This window comes from Peromyscus eremicus, chromosome 13 (genome assembly GCF_949786415.1).
Source record: "Peromyscus eremicus chromosome 13, PerEre_H2_v1, whole genome shotgun sequence".
In the NCBI taxonomy this organism is placed as follows: Eukaryota; Metazoa; Chordata; class Mammalia; order Rodentia; family Cricetidae; genus Peromyscus; species Peromyscus eremicus.
In genome coordinates this window covers 45996004-46012686 of record NC_081429.1, presented here as the reverse complement: position 1 = coordinate 46012686, position 16683 = coordinate 45996004, and the positions used below count along the sequence as shown (strand labels likewise).

At 43.6% G+C, this 16683-nt stretch overlaps 1 protein-coding gene across 1 annotated transcript in view; it reads right to left on the bottom strand.

Moving 5' to 3' along the window:
• Window positions 1–16683, bottom strand: part of Plekhm3 (pleckstrin homology domain containing M3) — a 141045-nt gene that overhangs the window by 97053 nt on the left and 27309 nt on the right. Inside the window, exon 3 of the mRNA XM_059278095.1 lies at window positions 1363–1508. Within this exon, the coding sequence (XP_059134078.1) occupies window positions 1363–1508 (146 nt within the window). The remainder of the gene's footprint in view (window positions 1–1362; window positions 1509–16683) is intronic.

Here is a 16683-nt window from a genome sequence, read left to right as displayed (position 1 = left end):
TGTCCTTCCACAGTTCAACCACTGGCCACCTCCCCTGCTGTCTACAGGATGCCATCCTCACTCTCTCAGCCCCATTATCCAGCCATTCCCCTTCCTCCTGGGGAGTTCACATCGGCATAAAAAACCATGCTGTTATCCTTGTCTATTAAAACACAAGTCAAACCTAACTTGACCCCTCACTCCCCTACCTGTCTCTTCCCGTTTGAGTAAAACTTCTCCTATTCTTGTCCTTCCTTTCTTTCTTCCTATTCTGTGTGGAGCCCTCTCCAGTCAGACCTCTGCTCCTGCCTCTCCATTCAGACTGCTCTCATTAGGGTCACTAATTACCTCCACATGACTAGAGCCAATGGTCAGTTCTCAGGGCTCGTCTTATTTGACCTATCAGCATCTGTCACAGTTGATCTGGCGCACTTTCTCCACATGGCTTGTCAGGCAGCCTGGGCTCCTTCTACCTCACTGCTCACGCACTCCTGGTCCCCTGACACTCCTGGCTGCCCCTCTTCTCTCACTCTTACGTCGGGATGACCCAACATGTCTCGAGCCTTCCTCTTCCCCTGCTGACTTGCGCTTTACCAGCTAACAAATGTGCTCTTCACACTCCTCGGGTGTCTTCCCTGTCTGCTACTCCTTACTGAGCAAAGCTCTCCGCACATCCCAGCATCTCTCATTAGCCCCCATCCTTTAATAAACAGGAGCTCTCACAAAGGTCTGAGGATGACTAAGTGCACTGTTCTTCTGTGGGCTGCTACCCGGAAGTCCTCATGGCTTCTCCTAAGATTCCAGTTCCAGGCACTGAACGTGCTTGAAGACTGGCCTTCACCTGAATCAGTGCTATTTCATCCCAAGAAACACTTTGGGTCACATATGCCTTCTTCAGAGATCACAGACATCCTCATATATAGTCTTGATTTCCTCATTTTCTATTAAAAATCCTAAGAGAGGCCTCCTAATGTATAGATTTCTCTTAGCACCTATAGTTAATTACCAAGGCCTATAGGTAAAAACTTTAGATAGACAGATAGATCAAAAGATATACATATATTTTAAAATTGGGAAATTAGTAAGAATCACAAACAAAAAGTTTTTAAACAGTGAGATGTGTAAGAAGTATTAGATTAAACCTGGAAGCACAATTGAGCATGATGGCATGTGTCTATCAGGCCTTGGAAGCTGGAGACAGGGGTGGGGTGGGTGGGTGGGGGGTTGTTAGTTTGGGGCCAGGATGAACTACAAAGTGAGACCCTGGGGTTTTTGTTTGTTTTTCAAGTCTGTCTCAACAGGTTTATAGTTATCTCTATAATCCACCGACATATACGAACACCTGAATTGCCACCATCAAGTGTTCCCAAGGTTGGTACCTACCTTATATTTTGAAGTGTCCCAGTTGTGAACGACTCTTGCTGGGATGAGAAAGCTGTCGTCCACGTGGCAGCTGCTGCAGTAGTACCACCCACTGTAATTGCACACCTTGGCCTTGCCGTTAGAAAGACCAATAGATCGTTGGCATCCTGTTCAAGGCAAAAGATAGACCATGATTGCTGCTGGACTTTGAACACCGCAGAACAAGTCTACACAGCCCTTAAGTTAAATGAAGTCTACAGCAGAAGAGAAGCCGCAGAGAACACATGGGGCCTATGTATCCCCTCCTTCCCAGGCTAAGAGTCTAGACCCACTCCCACCCCCTCGAGCCCCGCTCCGTCGTCCTAACTAGACCCTTGTCTCTGGTCTCCTCTGATTCTATTTCTTCTGCACATAGCTACCAGAGATCAGTTTCTCCACAACTCTGCCCTTATTGCCCTACTTTCCTTCTCAGAAATTAATTTACACTACATGCTTGGCTAGGAGCTTCTACTACAGGTTTGTTTGGCTTCCACAACATCTCTGAGAAAAGAGACCCTATTTTCCTACGAAAAAATGAAACCAGGCATGGTGGTCCATGCCTGTAGTCGCAGAACTTGAGGTAAGAATCTTGGGTTCAAGGCCAGTCTAGGCTACATGGCAAGTCCCAGAGTTGTAAGCAGTCTGGGCAACGTAGTGAGTGCCTGTCTCAGAGCGACAAAACCAAGAGCTATCAACCTAGCTCAGTTCCTGGAGTACTTGACCAGCAAAAGCAGCTCTGCATTCAACCCCAGCACTGCAAAAAACTGATATGGTGGCACTTGCCTCTGGAGGCATTTCAAAGACAAAGGGAAGAGGATCAGAAATTAAAGGTCATTGTGGCTATATATCAAGTTTGAGGCTAGCCTGGGTGACATAATACCTTGACCACAAAAAGATAATCAAAACTAAACCAAAACAAAAAAAAAAGAAAAGGCAGAAAGGCAGAGATGGAGAGAGGAAGAAAGGAAGGACTTTGCGACGTTAAATGTGCTATGTGGATGACTCTGCAAATAAAAGGTAGAGATTCTATTTGGCTGTAAGTCTGTCTGGTGATGAAATGATCCCCAACGAGGACATACAGCATTTCCTTGCTTGAAAAAAAAAAAAATCAGTGTAAAGAATCTGGCATTTGACTGGCCCCACCTCACCTCGGCAGCTCTCCTCCTGTGCCTCTCCTTTGGATATAATATACCCTATTCATCCCAGCCCGAGAACCGCCCACATCATCCCCAGGTAAACAGAGTGCACTCACTGTGCCCTCAGCACAGCAAACATGTCAGTTCCTACCCAATGCCGTAAGTGCTTGGGACCTCAACAAATCTTGCATGCTACTAAGACCACTAGCTGCTGGTAGGTGACTGTTCATGCCCTTTTCCTATCCTAGGAGTTTTTTGATTCTGTGAGCACTGTCCAGGGACTGCTGGGGGACCTGGCAATAATCATGGCCCTGCCCCAAAGAGACCATGTTTCCTTAGGGGGAACGACCTTCTACTGATACATATGGAAATCCTGTCAGAAAGATCTTATCCCTGGGAGCCCCAGCATGGTCGATGAACACTGCAAATAGCATCACTATTCTGAAATGTCTTATTTACAGCTTTCACTGTAGAACTCCTTCCTTCCATGTGGCATTCTTCATGGTCGAGTGCCAGAAATACACAGACTAAAGAGATCTGACACGAGCTCGTGATGTAAGGACAAAATTGGTTTACTCTTCCAGCGATGATGATGATGATGATGAATAATGTGGCAATCAGTGTTATGATCCATTCCATTGGAAGGAGCTCAAAAAACATTGAATACAACCTGCTTACCTACAAAGACACACTTAGACTATGAAAATACTACAAAATCTAACCAAGTTTCCATCACGAATAAAATAGCATTAATAATCATGCCATTTCATGGTACATCCTCTGCAGAGAGAATTAGATCCTCTTTTTAAAAACAAAGGGGACTGAGAGATATCAAAGGCATATGCTAGTGGTATAATTCTAGTAACTAGATCTTCCCAGGGTTCTTAAAATTATTGTTCTTTCTGAACTACAGAGTAGCAACAAAATCACTCTGAGCCTGTTTCTGAGGCTGGCTGAGGAAAGAGAACCAATGTGCAGAAGATAAGGACCACATGAGCTTCTGTTTGACGGAAGAGATGCTGTCACAGCCCCCCCCCCCTCGGGGGGGGGGAAATGCTGGGATGCTGTTTGCTGCACTCATGGACTGTGTGACTCATTTGGCATTTAGCACACGCCTCCTTGAACTGTGGTACCTTTTTATGGCCCTCTCCAGCCAGGCAGACAGTAAACTTCTCAGATATATCTTTTACCCTCAGCACTTAACACAGGGTTTTTAACATGTAGTAGACAACTAATAAATGTTTGTGTTGAGACACGACAAACTAGGTACCCTCTGGCTGGCGCGCACACACACGCGCACACACACACACACACACACACACACACACACACACACACAGATAAAAGACTGTCATTTCCCATAGTTATTCCAAAAGTAATTCTTTGAACCTGGTCGCATGCCTCTTCAAACAGCATGCTTTCATTACTATTCCTGTTAAAATATGCTGCCCATCCTAAAGCCTGCACATTAAACGTGTTTACCTGTGAGCAGAGGACAGACCCAAGTGGGACCTGACACATCCAAGCCCTGAGGATATCTCTGTTTCTGATAATTAGTAGATAGTCAAACTGAATTAACACTGAAATGACAGAACAGTGGCAGAGCATGGTCCACGGAGTCATGGGAGAATTTTGAATGCTGTGAGAAACTCCAAGAAACCAAGACACAAGTCTTGTGACTTCAGTTTCTTCAAAACACAGAATTGTTCTTGGAATGTGATTTCATGGTCCTCCTAGGAGTAGTGGATAGGAGTGAGTTTACTTCAGACTATTCATTACAATTGGCTAGTGTTATTTGTTTATATGCCTCTATAGAAAAACCATGTATTTGCCATGTGCTGCTTGTCCACCATGTGTGGCTTGCACTTGTGATTTTACACTTTACTCATGTGACTCTGCTTAACCCTCAGAGTATAAATAGTCTGATGCTCTGAATAAAGTTGGCTATTGTGTGAGGCTCCATTCTCCCAGGTCCCACCGCCTCTGCAGTGGTGGACAGAACAGAATCCAGTCCTTCCTAATAGATTAGCAGGTGACTGTGATCTTGCAGAACTTCAGTCAGGAACATCATTAATTTCAAATTCCCACCAAAAACTGTGAAAAAATGAACTAGCTCAATTAGGCTTTTTGAATTTGGTATATAATAAGTACCAGTAGGCATCTCCTGGATACTAATAGGTACTAATAGGCTTCTCCATCTGTAATTTTAATGACTTTACTATATTTGTTCTATAACATATATAAGGCAACATTTAAAATACAAATATGCATAGAAAGCATATAACCTAAAAATGTTTTATTTCACTGGGTGGTGGTGGTGCATGCCTTTAACTCCAGCACTTGGGAGGCAGAGGCCAGTGGATCTCTCTGAGTTCGAGGCCAGCCTGGTTTACAGAGTTCCAGAGCAGCCAGGACTACACAGAGAAAGCCTGTTTCAAGAAAAAAAATGTTTGTTATTTCAATGGGCACAGAGATCTTAAGTGGGTATTCCACTACATGTGCTACTGAGACAAACTCAGCATGTTCAGAACTTTGCACAGGTTTCTGGGCCTATAAAAAGCGAGGCGGAGGGATGGAAGAACACAGCTCAGGCTCTTCAGGGTTTCAGTGTAGACATGGGCAGCACTGTGTAGACTGCTACCTCTGGTCCTTGAGTGTCTTCACTGCTTTACGGGGAACCATGTGGTCCACTCAGTTCTTAGGTCACTTTGAACCTGTCAGCATGCCTAGGACTACTCTAACACGTGAAGTACAGCAGAGTGCTACTCCAGAGCCAGGCAGCCTGGGCCACTCTTGTCCGGTGCACACTGTGAACCCGACCCAACCAACTCACTAGGCCTGCTTCCTCATATTAAAATAAACTGGATAGCTGAGACTGGTGGATGGTCAAATTCAGTGAGTATCCAAACTTTCTAGCAATGTCTGTGGCAAATGCAGAGCCCTCCCCAAGACGATTCGGATTCTGCAGAATTGGGGCAGCAACCAGAAACCCGTATTTCTCATGTTCATCTTCCCTTACTCCTCACTAGGGACTCTGATGGGTAAAGGCTGGGGCTGGCTCCTGGTTTCTCTGTGACCTACTTCCAAAACCCCTTCAAGCTCTAAATGACAGTGCAGAAGACACATTACTCAGTGAAAATCATAATTTGTTGAATGCCTTCCAAAACTAAGTTTCAGTTCTTAGTCTATTTCTAGACATCAGTTACGAAAAGTATCCTGAGCTCGGTCTAGAAGTGTTTACTCCCCATACTACAGATGGAACTGGGGGTTTGCACACGCTCTGTAAGAGCTCTACCACCAGCTACACCCAGAGCATCCTCATTGCTACTAGGAAGCCTCCTATTCAACTGAGAAAGAATTAAAGCTTTTTAGCCCCAATCCAACGCACTTGCCTTTGAAAGAGCACAGTGTGGTTGGAAGGAAGACAAGAGGCTACTGACCTGATATAGACTCATTGTCTTCCAAACAGCACATATCCTCTGCCTCCAGAAGGAAGCCCTGCTCTGCTGATTGACAGCGAGATTTCCTTTACTGTCATACTGCAGGTCATGGACTGAAAGTGTCTGAAGCAAATTCCCGAGAAGAGGCACAATCTGGGATTTTAATTTATCACTGTGAGGTTTTCAACGGGGGAAAGAAAGTGTGCTTTCTTAAAAATGACTGTTAAGAAACTTTTCTTCAAGAGTGCCAAAAGTGGACTCTGAAAAAGCAACATCATGGGAAAAAACAGAGCTGCAAAGCAGACAGACAATAATTAATTGAAATAACTAATTAGGGCTTATTTACATATATTTTATGTACTTTCAAACAGAGTTTCAACAACATTTCTAAATTCAAGGGCGTCTGTGGAAGGGGACACTCTACATGTTGGATCAAAGCAAATGCATTCTCCTAGGTTCTTTTTGAAACTCTTCTGAGTGGTCAATTCATAAGAACAAAAAACTATCCCACAAGAGAACTCACTGGCCTTTTATTTTTTTTTATTTTTTTTTATTTTTTTTTATTGCTTCTCACCCCACTTCACATCTTTAATGAACACATGCTCTGAAGAGCTTAGCTTCCCCTGTGATACACTTTTGGAAACAAATGTCACCATTTAACCAAAACCCTGTTTGCTGCATATACAAGTTCATCTCCCGAACGGCCTTTCACTAAGACATCCAAAACCATCTAAGGCTTGGAACAGACATTCTGGCATAATTCTCCACAAAGCACGATCTTCCTTCGCACAAAGGCACCTAGTTAGCCTGGCCGGCTGCAGTGTGGTGTTATTAAGGCTAAGGTCTTGAGCAGGAGCCAAGAGCATTCTTCTTTCTTAATAGCTGTCAACTTCTGCAGCCCCCCCCAAACCAGGGAGCCCGAGGCCCAACAGGGAGGGACAGAACTGAGGCCGATCCATCCCTAGGTGAGTCTATCTCACTCTGGAAGTGCTGGCTACTCCTAGCCATTTCTCATCCTACAGCATGAGTTTTCATCTACTTCCATGAGGTCAACCAGTATTTTCCTTTGTATTTGGCAGGTAGAGATGCTCTAAAGAATAAAAATAATAAATAAAAATAAATAAATAAGAAAAACGATGGAAGAAGAGAAGAAAGTGCTTTTCTAAAAAAGGGAAGAGAAAAAGTCAGATGGTGGTCGTATACTTTGTAATCTCAGCACTTAGGAGGTGGGGGCAGGATGATCAGGAGTTCAAGGCTAACCTAGGCTATCTTTTAGAAACCCTATCTTCTAAAAACAGGAGGGGAGGTGTGAGACAAGGAGTTTGAGGGGACAAATTTTCATTTGCTCTGTAAAAACAGAAAAAAATAAAGCCTAGCTAAGACAACACGGTGTCTGTAATCCCAACACTCTAGTGGCTGAAGCAAGATGATCGTGACTTCAAAGCTAATGTGGGCGTATATAGGAAGACCCCCGTCTTTAAAAGGGGATGGGAAGGGAAAGGAAAAGCAGAAGGGAAATCTGATGAGTTTCATAGCCTCTTTTCCACAGGCACAGGACAAGATGGAGTGTCCACAGCTAAGCGGAGGAACGGGCTCTCCCAGTCCTTCCTTCCTTCCTTCCTTCCTTCCTTCCTTCCTTCCTTCCTTCCTTCCTTCCTTCCTTCTTTCCCTCCCTCCCTCCCTCCCTCCCTCCCTTCCTTCCCTCCAGTGCCCTGGCCAGGAACAGTGGGTTGCCATAAACATGCACTATGTGAAATGCTGATCTTGCTGCTCTAAGGCCTGGACTTTAGGTTTAGACTCTTGAGACTGTATTTTTTCCAAAGTGAAGCAGAGGCCCAATGACTTGGGTGGTGAAGACCAGTAGTATGGTTCTGTGGTTGAACACTTGATTAGAACATGTGAGGGCCCTGGGTTTGACACTCCCATGCACCCAAGTGCTGAAAAAAATAAAGAAAAGCAATGTCAAGAATTAGACGTAAGATCATAACCAACTTGGTTTCCCTAGCTTATTGTTTGTAACCATCTACTAGTTAAGAGTTAGTGTTTAAAAAAAAAAGAGAGTGTTAAGCTGGGCATGTAGCGGCACATGCTTTAATTCCAGAACTTGGCAAGAAGAGGCAGGAAGATTTCTGAGTTCAAGGCCAGTCTGGTCTATGTAGTGAGTTCCAGAACAGCCAGAGCTACGTACTAAGACCCTGTTTTCAAACAAACAAACAAACAAACAAACAAATAACAACAAAAAGGAGTTAAGTGTTCAATATATACTTTTAAAAAGAAACAGCAGTTTGACATATATTTGGCATAAATGGAATGTTCTGCTTATCCAGCCTGGGATTAGCCCAAATATAGTCAGTGTTTAAGTGAAGGACTGTCTAATATAAGGCACAAGCAATCTTTTCAGTGTAGGGTTGGTATTAAATGAAGTTGAGAAAAAAACAAAAATCGGCCCCAGCCTTGTACCCTGAACAGCAGAAAGGGACAGAGTCTAAATGTAATGGTGGCTATCACTACACCTCAATTAGCATGGTATAAATGAGGCTATGCAATTCTACTTGCAAAATGGAAAGGCTGCAGAGAATAAAGGAATCTGAAAGCACCTACTTATTAATCACTGACCCAACCCCTTTCCTATCTCAAACATCCAAATTACCTCTGGGTCTTTGGAATAAGACAGTAACCCACAAAGCAGAAGGATCTACTTAATCATAAAACAAATTAAGACATTGAACATTTAGATGACGACTATAGCATATAACATTGAGTATGTACATTTTGTTTGTTATAAGACAAATAATATCGGCCGGGCGGTGGTGGCACATGCCTTTAATCCCAGCACTCGGGAGGCAGAGCCAGGCGAATCTCTGTGAGTTCAAGGCCAGCCTGGGCTACACAGTGAGTTCCAGGAAAGGTGCAAAGCTACAGAGAAACCCTGTCTCAAAAAACAAAAAACAAAACAAAACAAAAAAGACAAATAATATTTACAAGCATCTCAAAACTGAGGAACAAGAGGAGAACTCTGTCTTGTGCCACTATAATTACTTTACTAATATGAAGAAATGGTATGGGAGTGGGTAGAGATTTGGCTGAAATTATACACCATTTTAGGCTGCAAAAGCTCAAAATTATATTCTCCCTAAGGTTTTAATACTTTGATAGTGAATTCTTTTCCCAAGGAATAAAAACTTCATAGCTAGTTGCTCTCAGAAAAACAAACAAACAAACAAACAAACAAAAACCAAATAAACAGTCCATTAAACAAAAATTGCAGTGCCAGGCATGGATATCTCCTTTCAGGTTATCAGTCAAAAGCCCCAGATACCTCCAGAACAACACAGGCTATTGCCAATGCCCTTGGTTGCTCACTATAACTAACTAGATGGTAAGATTCTATAGCTAAAGATACCGCACACTTTGGTGGCTGGACATAGAAAAATTAATCTGGAGCGGACTAGGAAGTTTCTTCCTTCTGGCTAGCTCTCACAGTGCCACAAGGTACTATGCAGGCTATGGGGGGGGGGGGGAGGCTGAAGAACTGGCATTACCCAGTGCCAGATCCTGCATGCTACGATACTGACCTGCAAAGATGCACCCACGGATGTAACAGTGGTGTGACTGTTAGGGCAGCAGTGACTACCCACTTTCTGACTGGATTCCAGGCACTCACCACAGGAAAGTCATGCCTGGCACTTAATACCTGGCCCCCAAATCTATGGTTAGGGAGGCCATATGCCCTACAGGGAAACCTACGACTGTTGTTTTGCTAACTGCTCATGTTGTCAATCTGCCTTCTAAATATTTACGCTTCTACCCACAGGCTAGTGTTGCTCTCAACTTTGGTCAGAGAAACTTCTTTTTGCAGTGGACAACAACTAGTGTGAAGACTCATAAACTGGTCAAAAAGCTAAGAATAAGTGCCACGGGGTGTTCGGCCCTAAATGGAACATCTATATCAACTCTGCACCCGCAAGGCTCAGGAAACAGCACGGAAGAGGGGGCGGAGCTGTGAACTGCGGTGCTCTGGACATGACATGCACTGCATTCATGAACTCACAGCAGCTGGGGTTACATAAATAAGACCTGCACAACATCAAGTCAGTCAGCATTCCAGGATGGGTCGGGGAGGAGCTCACAAAGCCCCAAACATTGCTGACACGTCTTCTGGCAGCTGATGGTTGCTTGGGAAAAGCAACCATTTTCTTCATGGATCAGGCTCTAGTAGATGGCCATGTACCCATGCACAGGCAGCATTAATGGACTGGACTCAGTGAGTTACAAAAGGAAGAAAGGAAGGGAGGAACCGAGAGAAGATAAAGAAGGTAGGAGGGGGGCTATGTTGGGATGGAGCCCAGGGAGGGAGAGAAAGGAGAGTGTGGGTGGCTATGATCAAGATACTTTGTATGTATGTATGAAACTGTCAATGAAGAGTTGAAAAATATTTTAAAAAGAAAAAATGAGCCAGGTGGTGGTAGCATACACCTTTAATCCCAGCACTCAGGGAGCAGAGGCAAGCAGATCTCTGTGAGTTCAAGATCTACAGAGTGAGTTCCAGGATAGCCAGAGCTATACAGAGAAACTCTGTCTCGAAAAACCAAAAAAGAAAAGAAAAAAATGACCTTTATAGCTGGAAGAGACCCTACACACTTAAATATAATCCTGAAACATACTGGTTATTTCCAAACCTATCCTGAAGTCATGTCTGTTTATTACAGAACAATGGTTTACTGGCGAGTTTCATTTTATGTTCACCTACAAAGTTTACAGTGCTGAGAGAATATATATGTGAAAATTTCACTACCTGTTGGCCAGAACTTGGCTCACAAAGTTCTGCTGTACAGTCTGAGGGCTGACACACGTTCAAAAGCATGAATCAGGCTAGGAAGGGAAATGGTCCCTACCATGGTTGAGGCACTTAGGTTAACTTGAGTTGGCACTTGCAGAATAGACTGCAACTGTTGCGAGCACAGTTATGTCCTTAAGAAAGTAACAGGAGGAAATGACTCCTCTGGGGGGAAACAGGTGTACTGAACCAAGGAGTTTTCCTCTCACTACAGCGATGTGCAAATGTCGTGCCTGTGAAGTACTAGCACTGTGCAGTGAGAGTTCGGTGCCCATTATATCTAGAGGCAGAACAGCGGCAGATGAGGAGACTGGAACCAGCAGACAGCAACCGGCAAGACAGAGGCTACCTACAAAGCATCACTGTGTATGACTTGATTCTACTTGCAGAATTAAGGCAACCAAAGAAACGCAACCCTGCATTTTTTCCTAGTCTGAATAGGATTAAAAACTTCAAGTAAACTGTAAACTGTTAGGTAAGGCTTTTGTTTGGTTTGGGTTTTCTAGTTGTGTGGGGGCATTATTTGTACTGACTATTTAAAATCTAAGACATCTTTGATGTGCAATATGTTGGCTGTATTAATAGTACTAAAGGTACTACTATATTTAAGAAATGAAGGGAATAGCACATGTCAGGTGGTTTCTGCTGACTGAAAATACAAGCTTACTAAACACTACAGGACTTGACCAATCTCACGGAATGCTGTTACGAAGGCTATAAAGCGTGGCTGGAAAGACGGCTCAGCACTTTGGAGTACTTGTTTGCTCTTGCAGGGGACTTGGGTTTGACTCCAGCACCCGTATGATGATTCACAACCATTCATAACTCCAGTTCTAGATCATCTGATGCCGTCTTCTAACCACAACGGGCACCAAGAACACACGTGGTGCACACACATACATGCAGAGAAACACTACCTATAGTTTTCAAAAATCTAATTTAAAAATTTTAATTATAAATTTGTGAAAGAAATTAACAAATACTGAGTCGATGCCGATTCATGAGAAGTGTCAGGATTTATTGGTCTTTCAGGTAAATAATGATTGAGAACCTAAAGTCAATATTTAGTCAAAATTTATCTTGAAAGGCAATAAATCTTGATTTTTGCTAAGGCGAATAAGTAAATAATGTGCACCGTTCTAGAGATACTGACTGCTTTTCATCTACTAAATATCTACCTTGAGTTGTAAACAGAATGATCTACAAGAGATTTTCACTTCTAAAAGATATGATTTGAATCGTCACGTTACTTTTAATTTTTCTTACAAGACACTTCAATGGTAGTGTTTATATTAGTGTAAGATGGAAAGTTTCATAATGAAATGTTATAACTTCAGCTCCCAGTATATTTAAATCAGTCCAAATGTAGTAATTTTTCCATTCTGTTTTCCTCTTAAAGTCAATGACTTGACTTTCTCATTTACTTCTGTTTGTTGGATTCTGAGGGGGGAAAAAGACTTTAGGAAAAGTCATGTCAGTAAAGACTTCAGTCAGACAAAGCAGAGCATGTTTAGGAACCCCTGTATTCCAGTTATCTGAGTGACACTGTGAGGTGCCACTGGAAGGTGGCTTGGACAAGAGCTTGGAATAAGAGGATGTGCTCGGGGCACGGTGATCTAACTGGGCAGAGGAACTGCTAGAATTGTCTTAAGCAGGGTGGCATTCCGAGCTTTGAGAGGATTCACTGCTAAGGAAGAAGTGGAGGAGGGAGAACCAGTTGAGCCCTGACTTGCCTGGGTCTTGTCGTGGGAACAGAAATAAGAGGGGTTGCAGCCTGATGTGGAAGTACTGTCAAAATGGATCTGTCAAAATGCCCAGGCTGTTCTGAGCCCACAACTTCTGCACGAGCCCCTAGAGTCAGAAGAACAGGCAGTTGGGAGGGAAAATGATGTTGCTCAGGACAGGCCTCTACAACAAAGCATTACTAGGCCCAAATGATGGACACATCACTGTTAAAACCTGCGCCCGTGCAAAGACAGGAGAGCAAGAATATCAGAGCTCTCTATACTCACCCAGCTTAATCACTTTCCGTGCCAGCAACGGCTCTAACTTCTACTAGGGAATGGGAAAAGCCCTTCTACAAGCTTTACTTTCTCACCCAAAGAAAATGACTCAAGCTGCTTGGTAAATGAAATGCCATGGAAAAGAGGTCTTGCCCATGCTGAATTCTGTCTTCTAAACAGCCTGCTTGTAACTTCGGGGCTTTCTCTTTACAAAGAATCCTTTTGGTGAATCACTTGCCCACTAAGAACCCTCACTTGAAGGCTACTGGCCACAGGAGTTAATGCTTCTTTAGCACAGCTTACCTCTTTCCATCAGTTCTGTCTTAACACTGAGCCTGAAGTCCTGTGATCCAGCACAGGAGGTCAGCCTCAGTATGATGTGAGGCTGGGCTATTTAGAGCTGGGGAAGGATGTGTATTTTAAATAAGCTGCCTTATTAAGTAAGCTGCCTTATGTTCCTCTGAAATAGAGCTGGGCCTGAGAAAAGAAGTAATAGTAGTGTTGACACTCTCTAAACTCAGGATCATTTGACATTTTTCATTTGGAGAAATTTCACTTGAATCTTCTAAAAGATCCTGTGATTCACCTTACCTTACCCCCAGGCCTGCTCCAAACACTTTGTCTTGCAAAGAATCCAATGTATGCGCCAATTATGTTCTTCCTGCAGCACCTTCTGCTGGCATTTAACACTCTGTTAAATCACACCAGCTCTCCCTGTGTGATCCCCTAGTTACATCTCTGTCATGATTGGTCTCAAAGGTCAACAACCTTTCAGTAGCTTAGAAGTTGCTATCTTTTTGGTTTATCTGAGAAACAACGGGTCTCTCCTTGCTCTGTTTCTGGACCTAATCTTTTCTTCCAGTTTGGATTTCCAAGTCTCGACTGGCATTAGCCTCGCAGTCTGTAGCTTAATCACACACAGTGTTGCACCACGGTCGCCTCCGACTTCCCCTCACATCACTCCCTGTTCTTAACACATGCTTCTCTTTCCTTATGTTGCACGGGGTCTCATCTCTTTGAACTTTACGGCATCTTTAAAAGACAATCTTCCTGCTTCTTCCCCGACAGCATCTCTTAGAGTAATGTCTACTTGAGCTATTTCAGTAATGACAACAATTTGGTCAAATTAAAGCCATGAGAGGGGACCCAAGGAGTAGCAGGGACAGTCTCCAAATGGAAAAAGATGACTTTCATCAGGTTGCTGTGAATCCATGCTTGGATTTCATTTCCATCCCACACCCAATTCCATATGCGCCATGAGATTTAGAAACAGCATTGCCTTACTTCTTTCCTTTATTCCTTTGTTTTACGACTTTTTGGGTTTTTCTGATTCTCTTAAAATACATCTGTGACCATGTCCAAAGCTAATCTTTTTAACTAAATGCTTGGTATTTGAAGGCAGGCTGTTTGTATTCTTTAATTTCGACAAGATAGGCCAAATTAAAAACTGCCTACAAGTAGAAATTCCTATTTTCTGGTCCTCATGTTGCCACTAAAAGGGATTTCTTAGCATAATAGTCTCTGATTCTCTCTCAGCCCCTTATCAGACCTCTTCGCAGATGGAGAAATGAGGTATCTAACTGGTGAGTTTAGTCTTTAAATTTTTATATGTTATTGTGTGATGGGGGTGTGCATGTACCACAGTGTAGTTGTAGAGGTCAAAGGACAACTCTGGGGAACCGGTTCTCTCCTTCCACCTTTACATGGGTTCTGGGGATCAAACTCAGGTCACCAGACTTGATGGCGAATGTCCTTCCCTCTGAGCCGTCTCCCTAACAAATGAGTTTAAAAGAAGGATCCTGGCATGCTCAGCCTGACCTCAGAGAACAGGTTTTTCTGCTACTGCAATAAGAGGGTATTGCCACAGGGAGTCCAGCTGTGGCCAGATGTAGAAATGGATCTACTTTAGGGGTCCATTATAGAATAAGAAATGTGGTCTCTGGACAATACGATATTTTGGTCTCATCTTTATGGTATCTCAAGGGAAAAGGCAGAGATATTACTTATTAGCCTTATAAAACTCCTTACAGTCGATGGCTCAGACAGGGGCCTCCACTACAGGTAGTGGACGAAAAGGGAAGGCAACTGGGACATACATGTTGGTAAGACTACTGGTAGAGTTAAGCTTCAGGGGATGCCAGGAAACCCTTGGCATTATCAGGCACCCTTTATTCAAGATAAAATCCCTCATCCTAACAATGGACGAGAAACATCATTTTCCCAAAGGCGGTCCATCCATTGTTAGGCCAATCTAAGACATCTCTGGGGGACCTCCCAATATTTTCTGGGCAAAAATACAGTGATGTACAATATTGCTAAATTAAGATATGTGATTCTGGTTGGGCTAGAATTTTTTAATATATGAATTGTATACAGACAAAACAGCTAACCCTTGCCCCAGGACCGAGTAATGAAAGTGCTAACTCCTAAGGCTGGAAAGGCTGGCTTGAGGTTCTAAGTCCGGGCAGGGTCACCAGCAGGAGATCATGCTTTTGTGCTCCTAATTTATTACTTACCCACTGAGGCTGGATGTCCCCCAGCCACCACATCAGGTGTGTCTACTATTCTGTGTCTCTAAGAGGCTGGGGCTTGAGAAGAACCTCTTTACTGATGCCCTCTATCTCCTGTCTTTGTCTCTTTTTCCCGCCCTCTGTGCCTCTGGGGCAAATAAATCTCCTTGGTGCTGAGACTTTGGTCTTGGGGGGCCTGAGCTCATACTTTCCCTTTCATGTCAACCTGTCATGCAGGTGACTCCTACCTGAGCTCCCTAGAGATGTGAAAGCAGCGAAGCCAGCGGCGGGCGTGCAGAAGGAAGGGTCAGGACGGACAGACAGACAGACGAGCCCAACCACTCGGTGCGGAACTATGGCGTACCAGATGCAGAGCTAGGCAGATGGCAACGGACAGGATGAATACAGCAGTTGCCAGAGCAGCCTCTGCAGCCACGGAGGAGACAACACACTAAGAAACAATTAGACAAAAAAAATCTTACAGTCTCACCTGTCAACAGCAGGGGAGCAAGAGACACTAAGCTTGCATTTATAGTGAGGGGATTTAATAAATCCTAAGCAGTTTGAGGAGTTGCCAAAAAGTCTTGGAAGTGGCATCTAAGCACTGACCTGAAATATGAGTTAGGGTAGTGCCGGAGCAGTAATCTTTCAGAGGAGCAACTGGACATTTGAATGTTTGAGAGGGGGGTATTATTTTTGAGGAGGAGTGAACCCAGTGCTAGAACTTAGGCAAGGGGCAAGGATTGAAGCCCGGGAGAAGGCTGAAATTCAAGCCCAAACAAGTGGGAAGCAACTGACAGTTATAAACAGGCCCATCAGGGCCAGTGTGAACTTTGACAAGCTCACACTCATTGCAACTGACATATCACATAGGAAAGGAAGAACACAAGGCCAGTGAGGAGCTCATGTGGTCACCTAGGTGAAAACACTGTGGTTGGAGCTCATGTGGTCATCTAGGTGAAAACACTGTGGTTGGAGCTCATGTGGTCACCTAGGTGAAAACACTGTGGTTGGTAGCAAATAATTTAAGGGGAAAAAGGCTGTCTGAAAATTCAAATACTAACTATGCCTGCCAGACAAAATGAAGCCAGAATGTAGGCAAAGTGTTAGAATTACCTATCCCCTTACTTTCTTTAAACTGACTACCTGGAACCCTATTGGAATATCATAGATGTTTCTATAGTATAAGGACAACACAGAAACCTAGAGATTTTTCAGAAAATTAATACCTCCATGATTGAAATGCTATAGAAGAAACACTTTAAAGGAATGTGCTCATATAAACCTACCTAAGAAAAACTAAAGGGTGGTTTGATTTCTCTGTTAAGAACATTATATAATGCCGGGCAGTGGTGGTGCACGCCTTTAATCCCAGCA